At 45.1% G+C, this 10,935-nt stretch overlaps 1 protein-coding gene across 4 annotated transcripts; it reads right to left on the bottom strand.

Moving 5' to 3' along the window:
• Nucleotides 1-136: 136 nt before the first annotated feature.
• Nucleotides 137-10,916, bottom strand: FBXW9 (F-box and WD repeat domain containing 9). 4 transcript variants are annotated; one of them, XM_081180424.1, is made up of 11 exons: nucleotides 10,765-10,916; nucleotides 8,794-9,228; nucleotides 7,358-7,500; nucleotides 5,991-6,119; nucleotides 4,814-4,926; nucleotides 4,009-4,100; nucleotides 3,286-3,434; nucleotides 2,188-2,301; nucleotides 1,521-1,610; nucleotides 933-998; nucleotides 137-713 (listed from the first exon to the last, which is right to left on the bottom strand). In XM_081180424.1, the coding sequence occupies exons 2-11, from the start codon at nucleotides 9,224-9,226 to the stop codon at nucleotides 639-641; spliced, it is 1,404 nt and encodes a 467-aa protein (XP_081036550.1). In that variant the 5' UTR covers nucleotides 9,227-9,228; nucleotides 10,765-10,916; the 3' UTR covers nucleotides 137-638. The 4 variants fall into 4 exon arrangements, 2 of the variants coding, with proteins under 2 accessions (XP_081036550.1, XP_081036551.1); XM_081180425.1 differs by having other exon boundaries at nucleotides 7,358-7,497; nucleotides 10,765-10,915; XR_014004456.1 differs by lacking the exon at nucleotides 1,521-1,610 and having other exon boundaries at nucleotides 695-713; nucleotides 2,155-2,301.
• Nucleotides 10,917-10,935: the final 19 nt, after the last annotated feature.

The following is a 10,935-nucleotide window of genomic DNA, read 5'->3' as shown; positions in this document are numbered from 1 at the left end:
AAACTCAGGCCTCTGTGTGTGTGTGTGCGCACAAACCGTTGACTTTTGCGCTGCTGGAATGTAGCCTGTTGTATAAAGATAAGCAGGCTTTTAAAAAAATGCTGCTCGCATGAGAAACAAAACAAGGCACCATCACTCCTGATCAGCCATCTTTAATTTAAAATTGTAAACATGGATCAGAACTGGGTCACTAGAGGGTGCTTTTAACCTCCCTTGTTCCTGTAACTCTTTCCCCTCGAGCTGACATTCCTCAGGCTCGGAGCTGTGCCTCTAGGATAATATCCTTTCACCTAAAGGGCCAGCTAGTTCTCTTCATTGACCATGCCACTCAGGGGTGCTGCTCTCCTTAAGGCTGAGTGTGGCAGTGACAGCTCAAGTGGACGAGGAGTATGTGTACATGCGCATACGCACAAGAGAAATGGGACTGAGCAGCTGACAGGGTTTGGACATGTAGAGGTCCACTAATTTAGGAGCATGACTCTTGGTTACAAGCTACCAGGGACAAGTAAAGGCTGAACCTCCATCCCTAACCTCACAGCTCCAAAGAGCAGACAAAACAAAAACCTAACAACTCAGTGGGCACTGGGAACCTGGGGGCAGGTTGTCTGATACTTGGCACTTGTGTTTGCAAGTGTGGATCACACGCTGAGCTTCCAGACTTCTACAGAGACGCCACCAGAGGCAGCGACGGCCATGTTTCCTTCAACACTGATCTGAAAAAGAGGAGAAAGGAAAGGGTGGGTGGTGGAGGAAATCGAAGTACAGTGAGCAAAAGTCACAGAAGCCAAAACACACACGCCCCAGCACATAACCCCACATAACAAAGACAGCTATGGATGCTTTCTCCCACAATCTCCCCTGCTCCCTTTCTCAGGTCGGGGCCAATATAAAAAGTCTGTAACTAGGTTGACGAGCACCCCCACAATCCTTACCCCATTTAGCACACAGCTGTGTGTGTGTGAACAGATGACCTTGGGCGGATCTGTGGGAACATGGATCTGGAAGAGAAATCCAAGAGGTTACGGTGTAGAAGCTTAAAATCTAATGAAATGGAAAGTTACATTTCGGTACCACACAAACAATGGCTAAGTAGAGAAAATAGTGTATGGGACAGAGCAGATTGGTTCAGAGTCACAAGGGTATTGTACCAAGGCAACTATTTGGTAAGAAAACCTCCAAAAGAATGACCTGTGTGACTGAGAAAGACCAGGAGTGCACTGTGAAGCAACTGGTCTGCAATCAGGGACATGGAAACCTGGTATGAAAACAGCTTTGTGCGGGCTCTGGCCTTCCTTTATCATGGCTATGCCAAGCTATTAGTTCTCCCTCAGCTGGTGGGAGACTCCAAGGGGTTTGGCTGCTTTAGCTAGGAAGACTCATTTTTCATGCTCTGTCTTTCAGCCTGAAAAAAGGGCAGGTTTTGCTTTGCCCCCACAGGTGAAGGATGGGATTGGGAAGCCCTGTTTCCTAGGCCTGTCTGTGGTTCAGACCTGTAACTTAAACACTACCACAATTCTTACACGCAGTGTCTTGTCAGTGGAAGTTGTGTAAAGTGCACCCAGTGAATGTTGGATTCCCGTGATCTGAGAGCGGTGACCCACATCGAAATACTGTGGAACAAAACAAAAACAGAGTGATGCTTTGAATGAGAGACAAATGCTAGTATGCTGCTGCTGCTTATTTTACAACTGGTTAGGCACTAGCAGTTCGAAAGCACCTCAAAGTGCAAGTAGATAAATAGGTACCGCTCCTGCGGGAAGGTAAACGGCATTTCCGTGCGCTGCTCTGGTTCACCAGAAGCGGCTTAGTCATGCTGGCCACATGACCTGGAAGCTGTACGCCGGCTCCCTTGGCCAATAAAGTGAGATGAGTGCCGCAACCCCAGAGTCGGACACAACTGGACCTAATGGTCAGGGGCCCCTTTACCTTTAGGCACTAGTGATTTCTATACTATCAGCAAAACATGCTTATTTGGGTTCAGAAGCGACACTGGCAGAAGAAAAATGGCTCCAAATGGTCAAAGCTCATGAGATTTCTAAGGTGAATCCCAGCAGTGTTATAAATATCTCTACAATCTACTGTAAAGCAAGACCTTATGCTAGGCTATGCTTTGCAAAGCACAAGTAATTTCGTGGGTGGAGATTAGAGAAGTACCATATTTCTCCGCGATTCAACTTCTCAGCGTACCCGGATGTGCTGGAAACACCCTCCTTTGTTTTCAAAGACATACAGCTGCCCATTGTTGTCTCCAGCCCATAGCTGAGCACCATGGTATGACATGGTGAGGAGGTAAGAGTCCAGCTAGGGAAAGAATGGAACTAATGTCACTGGCATTAATCAAGGTATTGTACTAAAGTAAAGCAGATAGCTCAACTAAGTGAAATAGATTGTGTATGCTAAAGTAGAAAACAAAAAGATGCCCCAAGTTACTTGCCAATATAAAATATGGGGCGAAATTCTTGAACCTAAATAAGGAAAATTAGCAGAACTGAGGCTAGGTTCAAACATAGTGCAAAACTATGGTTTGTGCTAACCATGAGCTTACACATGAACAAGCAAACCATGGTTTAGAGCTGCTTTTCTGCCTTTAGTTTCCCATCTGGCTCAGCACTAAGCTTCAAAAGTTCACCCTAGAGTATTTGCTTGAGGTAGAGCTACTCCCATTTTCATGGTATAGCAGCCTCATCAGGCAGAACAATGACCCCGACAAACCACTCTGTGAATTCAGTCAGCACAGAGCTTCTGTCTGTGCTTTCAAAGCCTGGTTTGCCAGTCCCAAACCAACTGGGAGCAAGCTCATAATGTGAAACCATGGTTCAGCTAAAGCAACTGTGGTTTCATGTAATGCCTGAATGCAGCCTGACTGTAAAGCAAAAACCGCCCTCTGGAATGTCTCCCACATGGCCTTGCCGTATAAACTTAGGAGAGTAAAGGTCAGGCAAGAGCAATGCCAAGTTAAAGAATACTTGGGCGAGGCCAGATCAAGGTCCCACTAAACTGAAGTCCCTCAACTTGGAATGTGTAGCTTCCTGAGCCATATAGCCTCTGAGTTTTATTGAGCACAAGAACATACCTAATCTGAACACAAGTAAAAGCCTGGGATTTGGTTTGTAGTCCCAGACCTTCAACTAATACAGAAATAACTAGCACTCAAGCTCACAGGATTAAGGATTCTCCTGACAAACTCTGGAGAGAACACCCACAGATCCTGGTTTTCTAAGTTGCTTTCTAAGGAATTCTTGGCCATCCTCAGCACAAAAAGGAGAGTCAAAGTCTGTAGCTCACCTGTAGCCTCTGGAGGACACTGTTGGCCCTCCTGTCAAAACACACCAGTGTTCGGTCCTCACTGCCAGAGAGAATGAAGTGCTCATCAGCTGCAAGTGATAGGACTGCACTGGAATGAAGCTTGCGGCTCTTCACTGGGGCTAGTGCAGCTGTGAGAGAGGACCAAGAGATGCATTAACAGAGCCCAGGCACTTACCCAAGTTCTCACAAAAGAAATGCCCCATTCAGCAAGCACCTCACAGATATTCTCTCTCCCTTGTAGGCCATAGTCTTCCAGCTGAAGTCACTTTCATTGGGCAATAACTAAGTAGCAGAGCTTCTGGGTGCTCTCTAGCCAGCTCTTCCCTACTCCTGGCAAATATTGGGGCAGGAGGCAAAGCTAACCATTGCAGTGATTAGATGTAGAACAGCAGCAAGGATTTCCTTTAAGCAGGTCATATTTTTCTAGCCTGAGCAAGTAGCGTTAAAAAACACTATTTCATTGCGCAGAGCTTTCTAGATAAGATGGCTGCCAGAAGCAGCTACGTGCTAGCCACTTATGTGAACTGAATGGAGGTATCTGGCTGGGTTTCCTGGCTGCCTGCCCCAGCCCTTCTCCTTCCCTCAGAGGAGATAGCAAACTTATCTATACGCCTGCCACCCAATAGGCACTGACTGCTTGCAAGTGAGCATGGCAGTTGCAGCTCAAAGCACCAGTATCCACAGGAAACAACTGACACTAACCTCGAGGGTCATATACTGACACCTTCTTGTCATAGGTTCCCGTGACTAGAATGTCAGGCAGATATGAAAGGCACAGCACAGCTGCTTTTCCTCTAGAACAAGACAAGAAGGGAAGAATCAGGTGAAGGGCCAGAGCACACACTTCAAATAATATATGAAAGTCAACCTCTGCTTAGCCTTAGACCTAGACCAATAGGATTTAGAAGTGGGATTTGCTAGTTCTCGTTTTGCTGCCTTCTATGCCGTCCTGTAGGATGAAGCAACCATCCTCTTAATGCCTGCCACACATTAGCTGAGACTTCTGCCTCCCCTGACCTCACAAATCAGAAGAACTAATTCTTTCCTATATGCAATACACAACTTTCCCCCGTTTCTGCCCTCTCCTTAATTCCTTCATCTGGCTTTTTAGTGAGCTCTTGGGCTATAATGAATAAACAACAACAACAAAATCAATGAAGGTCTAGAGTACCCAGTGCTGTCACCAACACCTTAAATCCTTTACTACAGGGGCAAAGCGATCCTGAATGATTCCACTTTTTGCTCATTTTATTTAGAGGCAAGTTTTTGTACCCCACACCCTTGCCTCTAATCCTCCTTAGCAACATTCTGTTTTGCCTAAACAGCACAAGGCCTTCAGCCAAGACAAACCTCTCATGCATCAGCTTTGCCAAATAATGCCCCCACAGATTCAACACAGAACACTGCGATGAGGCATCATACTCAGCTGAACATGTAGCAAAACTCCAGGTTCTGCCACTCCCAAGTGCTACTCCATTCACAGGGGAGAGCACAGAGGCAACCTTACTTGATTTCTCCGCACTGTTGTCCATTAGCAGCTATGTCCCACAGCTTCACTGTGCTGTCCCAGGAGCCAGAGCACACATGGTCATCTCTTGCAGCCAGTGACCAAACCCATCCCTATGCAGTGAAAAGAAAAACCAAGAGCCATCGCTGCGCTTCAGTCATATGTTTAGTAACACTGTGATTATCATTCTGGTGACATGTAAAGAACATGTGATCTTGCCCTACTGCAGAGGATAGCCCAAGAAGGTATGGACAGACCCAAATAATTAACTCTCTCCAGAAGATGAAAAAGGAATAGTTCATCTTTCTACTATCCTCCTGAACTGGTGAATGCAGCAAAGCAGACTAGCATGGATAGGGGACAATTGTGGGATTTCCCTTTTCAAAAGACAGACATTTCTAATACAACTCGGCTTGGGTGTGAGAAACTGGGTTTTGCTAAGTCAGGAAACAGACAGCAGTTCAGAATGGAGCAACTGGTCCAGCTCTGCATTACAGAATTTTTGAGCGTGGAATACACTGAACAGAAGTGCCTCAATATCTTCACCCTCTCATAAGGGCTTGATTCTCTCTAATCAGAAGGACAGGGAAGAAGTGCAGCCTTCAGATATCATCTCCTTCCTGGACAGGATAGGCAATTTTTCCTCCAGGATAGGCAACAACTATCCAGCCCCCTTCCCTCTCATAACAACTATTTACTGTGTGGCCAGATGCAAAAGGGTGTTGGCCATTTGGAGAGGCAACTTAAAACTTTTTACACTTCTAACAGACGACCAGTCTATTTTAGACTAACATGCTGTGTTTTCTGAAGGGACAGGAAAGGTAAAAGAATGCTGGGACAATTAGTAGTGTAAAGGAGGTGGTGTTGATATTAAGAAGAGTGAGAACGGGAAGCAGTTATACGGTGGGAGAACTGCCACTCACTGCAAGGCAGTGCCAGGTAAGAAACAGATTGATCTGGGAGAACTGGCCTTGAATCTTTCAGAGGGGGATGTATGTGTGGAAATTTTGAGCTGATATGCTATTTCTGCTACTCATTAATCTTCTGTGTATTTAAGTGTTCTAGAGGTTAGCAACAGTAGTGCTTCTGGATTAAACATTTACAGGATAGGATAATTATAGAATTAAAGTACTACCACTACATGACCTAGGGGCCACAGACTCCAGACTCTGGTTACCTTGTGTGTGCCATTGTGCTCTGTCCCCAGTGCCTTCACCAGCACTTTTTCTGGTGCTTTGCCTAGCTCTCTCAGGTCCCACAAATTGACATTTCGGTCCCGAGAACCTGAGACACAGAGCTTCCCACCCTGGATACAATGAAAAACAACTGATTACTGTAAAAGCGGAGCCACTGTCCCTCCTTCTTAAGATACTTCAACAAACAATATACAGGGTAGTGATATTCCAGCACACTGCAAAGTCATACAAAAATGTATCACCAAAGCAACTATTCCAGAGTAAGGAGTGTGAACAAGCAAACAAATAAATCACAGAAGAAGTCTTTTTCTTTCAGTCAATCGTGTATTAGTAGAAGCAACATCAACTCGTAAATCAACTTAAAGACGCTGTTCCGGTACAACCAGTGTTTCTTCCCATAAGAGGCTTAATCATCGAGCTGTATAATGTAGTCTAGACAATATACAATCAATAGTTTAGACAAATCTGTCCCTCTGTGCATTTATTCCATAAGAAGACCAGAAAGAGGCTATGTAGCCTTCTATTTGCTGGCCTTCCTTCTTGAGAGGCAGGCACTAAAAAAAACAAAAAACCACCTCTGCATGAAGGATATGCACAAGGACTTCCACATCAGGGCTTCTCCCTTCACCCCACACATCCACTGAAATTGGCTCAGGGTTGCCGGGGCAGGACAACCCCCAGAACAGCGTATGGAGGGAGGAGACCAGGATAATTCTTCCTACCCTCCATTCATGGAAGCCTCGGCTGGATCACATACCTTCCCTATGTGGAAGAACAGAACTGGACACAACCCACTGACTATATAATTTTCAAACTGAACACTGTAATCATAAATGTTAACTTGAAAAAAAAAGTAGTTAAGGTGCATGCCATTGCTGGTACTCCACTTTAGCTGGGAATCCTCCCAGCTAAAATATTCTGGGTTGTAACCAACAAAATTAATGCATGAGCAGTGGAACAAATTCTCTCTCCTTCTCCTCTAGCTCTGGGGGTCTCCCAACCCTCCAAAGCAGATTTAGGGGTGCGCACTGGGGGAGGATGCAAAGTTTTGTTGAGTGAGCTAAAATTGTTCCACTCATGCCATGTCCACTGTCAGTCTTAGAGGTTTAAATTCAGAGTCAGCCCTCTCTTCTAGGGAATGGAATGCAATGTGTAAGAAATGGAACTTCTGCTGACAATTTAGATGAATGAATTTTGTAAGACTGATTTCTCAGATGAGTAATCACAGAGAGGTTATGACAAAATAATATTTCAGAACACACTCCTAACTTCATGACTGCTTGTTCACAGACTCTATCAATCCTTAATATTGTACAAATAAAAGCGGCACAGAAAATGTGACTTTTACCTGGAGCAGCAGCACAGAGTCAACTGATGCAAAGTGTCCCTCAGCAAGGGAAAAGTGCTCTGTGTTCCTGCCATTTTCTGCCCATTGTTGGAGGTGCTCCTCTAGTTCAATGCAGGCAGCTGGCCAGTTAAAGGCATCATCTGCTGAGACGTGAAAAAGGCATAAAGAGATGCTATTCTTCCTTTGGGCTTTGCAGAACAAACTCAGGCAAGGCAAGCAAATGTATATACAGTGGTACCTTGGGTTACAGACGCTTCCGGTTACAGACACTTCAGGTTACAGACTGCGTTAACCCAGAAATAATACCTTGGGTTAAGAACTTTGCTTCAGGATACAAACAGAAATTGCGCTGCAGTGGCGCAGCAGCAGTGGGAGGCCCCATTAGCTAAAGTGGTGCTTCAGGTTAAGAACAGTTTCACGTTAAGAATGGACCTCCAGAACGAATTAAGTTCTTAACCCGAGGTACCACTGTACTGTATCTTATTTACAACATTATTCATTGCTTTTCCATACAAGTGTCCTCAAAGAGAGAAAACAGTAGTTATATAACCATAAAAGTGGGTTTTATCAATTCGGAAAACTTTGGAGACTGAAAGGACATTATCTTTAATTGCAGAGCCAGCACTCAGCACTATCAGTTTGGTGTCAACATTACACCCAATTCTGGGCTCAACTGTAACTCTCTAAAAATTAAAGGCAGGTTTTCAATTTGAAACAAAAGAGGCATGGAATCTAAAGAGCAAGAATGGGCAGGAAGACACTTAGCCACAAATGTTTATAGAATAATGTTTAAAAACCCACAGGAATACAGTGGTACCTCGGGTTAAGAACTTAATTCTGGAGGTCCGTTCTTAACCTGAAACTGTTCTTAACCTGAGGTACCACTTTAGGTAATGGGGCCTCCCGCCGCCACCGTGCGATTTCTGTTCTCATCCTGAAGTAAAGTTCTTAATCCGAGGTACTATTTCTGGGTTAGCGGAGTCTGTAACCAGAAGCACCTGTAACCAGAATCGTCTGTAACCCGAGGTACCACTGTACTAACTTCCATCCATTTCAGCCTCCCTATCTGAAATAACAGTGATTTCAGCTGCCAGTCGCCCTGGAACAGCAGAGCTGAAGGGCAGCATATTCTGGATTCTGCTATTGGACACAGCCAGTGAGACCAACAGACCCCACCCACTGTCCAAAGAAGGAGCAGCTGCAAGGAGTTTACTCCCTGCCAGAAAAAAACCCCGTAAGAACTTTGGCATCTAAGAACACATGAGTTCGCTTTATTCCTCCTCCATGCCCAATCCCATTTCCTTTTGTGCTGTGTCTTTTAGAACGCAGGTCTGAGAACAGTGATTATCTTATTATTGACAAAGCTGATCTGGAAAGGTTAGTTCATACTTGAGTTAACAAGAGAATAAAACATGGTAGGCAGAAAGGGAACCCACCTTCCACAACTGGATAGCTGCTGCCGATCCTCTTCAGCAGACGAATTCTCCAAGTGACTTCATCCTGCAGAATGTCCCTCAGTGTCTTGCAGACCAAAGGAAGGACACCCAGGACAAATCTGGGCTGCAGGTAGGAACAGATCTCCAAGATCAGCTCCAGAGGAAGAGATAACAGCCCTGAAGCTGTATCATCACTAACAGGAGACTTTTTCAGTTCCAGAGGAGGAGACCTGTGATCTGATACTTGGGCCTTATCACTTACTGAGAGAGATGTGGGAGGAAGGCACTGGGGTGCCTGACTAGACTGGCTTGAAGATCCAAGAACACGTTCAATGTATTCCTGGGCCTGGGTATCTGGATCCGCTTTGCTCTCTGTGTCAGAATCATTATCAGAGTCTTGGTGTTCAGTAGAAGAATCAGGAGGAGCATCCATACCTGGATCAAGAACAAAAAGTGAGAGCTACGGTAAAATGTAAATCTATAATCATATACTACAGTTGTACCTCAGAAGTCGAATAGAAACTGTTCCAGAAGTCCATTTGACTTCCAAAATGTTTGAAAACCAAATCGCAGCTTCTGATTGGCTGCAGGAAGCTCTTGCAGCCAATCAAAAGCTGCGGAAGCACCATTAGATGCTCAGGTTCCAAAGGAACGTTTGCAAACCAGAACAATCACTTCCAGGTTTGCAGTGTTCGGGAGTCAAAACGTCAGAGTTCCAGGGCTTTTGGGATCCAAGGTATGACTGTATTTTACTACTATCACTGTAATTTTTCAGTAAGGGTACAACTATTTTTAATGGACAACAGATGTTCTATGAAGTGTAAGCAAAAATATATATTTTTACATGGGGCCTGTGCTTTTATCCACAAAACCACAGGTGTAACTTCTTAAAAAAATAAACAACTAAATGGACAACTGGAAGAATCAGATCTTATTTTATTAGTACATTTAATCCAATGAGCTCAAGTTGGCTCTCCTGCTCCCCATTTTATCCTCACAACAACCCTGTGAGGAAGGCTATGCTTTGAGACAATGGCTGGTCCAAAGTTCCCAGTGAGCTTCATGGCAGAGTCGGGATTTTAACCTTGGACTCCAAGGTCCTAGTCCAATACACTGACCACTACACCACATCTATGCTTAGTGGTTCTCAAAGGTGTGGCAGGAGACGATGGCAAGTGTGGCAGAAAGATTCAAGGACTATCAAAGAAACATTTTAAAATTTCAGTGTAGTGTAGTATATACGGATATACAATCAGAAACAGTATCTATGCCACTCTTCAAGAGCATTGACTATTTTTCTGCAGTTCTCCACGACAAATTGAAGTGAACAGGGATTTTCAACTCTGACAAATTTGAAAGATCAGAAAAGAGAAAGGTTTCTTTGTGTTGATGAGATGTGTTTGTTTCAAATTAGACCTAATATAAACGAGATTACCCAGCAAAGGCAAACTCACGCCCCTCTCATTGAGGTATATACTTTGTGAATCGCCCTGAGATCTATGGATGAAGGATGGCATTATAAAATATGCAAGAGGCTCGTTTACAATTACATTTTGGGAATGATTCATGTTCTTACGTAGTTGTATTGTTTTATACAGCAGAACCTGCATGTGGATAAGGAAATTGGGGGCAGAGCACACTATCGCCCCTTTTTCGCACTGATAAGTCGGAAAGGAGCCATGTTCTCTTTCCTAAGTAATAGAGATGATAAGCGAGTGGAGGAGGAATTATTACTTCCGCTTCCCAATCCAAGAATCATCCTGCAGAAGTCCGGGAGGCAAAGCAAGAGGACGTTGCAGGTAGGTGCAAAGAGAAATGCCAAATCCAACTCGCAGGTAATCCCATAAGCAGCGCAGGAGTCACACCCGCCCCGGAAGCCATGGAAAAGGCTGGCGGAGACCGACGCCCGCCCGCCCTCCTTCCATCCCGCGGTGCTTTCCTGCCTCCTTTCTGCCCCATGGCCCCTCTCACCCGTGGGCCGAGCTGCCTCGACCTTTCTCCCAAAGCGGAGCGGCGAGTATCATGGAGTCAGGGCAGCCTCTCCAGGATCCTGACAGGGCTGAGCCGCCGCCTTCTCGCGTCTTGTCTCCAAGGAGAAAACACTTCCGGCGCGGCGTAGTGACGTCAGAAGCCCGTCTCTCT

Source organism: Podarcis bocagei (assembly GCF_964188305.1).
Source record: "Podarcis bocagei genome assembly, chromosome: 2".
NCBI classification, from domain to species: domain Eukaryota; kingdom Metazoa; phylum Chordata; class Lepidosauria; order Squamata; family Lacertidae; genus Podarcis; species Podarcis bocagei.
This window is presented reverse-complemented; position numbering and strand designations above follow the sequence as displayed.

Bases quoted from the DNA above. Each gene is read 5' to 3' on its own strand.
- FBXW9 (XM_081180424.1), bottom strand. From the start codon at position 9,226: ATGGATGCTCCTCCTGATTCTTCTACTGAACACCAAGACTCTGATAAT. The intron at 6,120-7,357 runs GTAAAAGTCACA...CATTGTATCCAG, and splicing joins ACTCTGTGCTGCTGCTCCAG to GGTGGGAAGCTCTGTGTCTC. The intron at 4,927-5,990 runs GTAACCAGAGTC...TTCACTGCATAG, and splicing joins AGCACAATGGCACACACAAG to GGATGGGTTTGGTCACTGGC.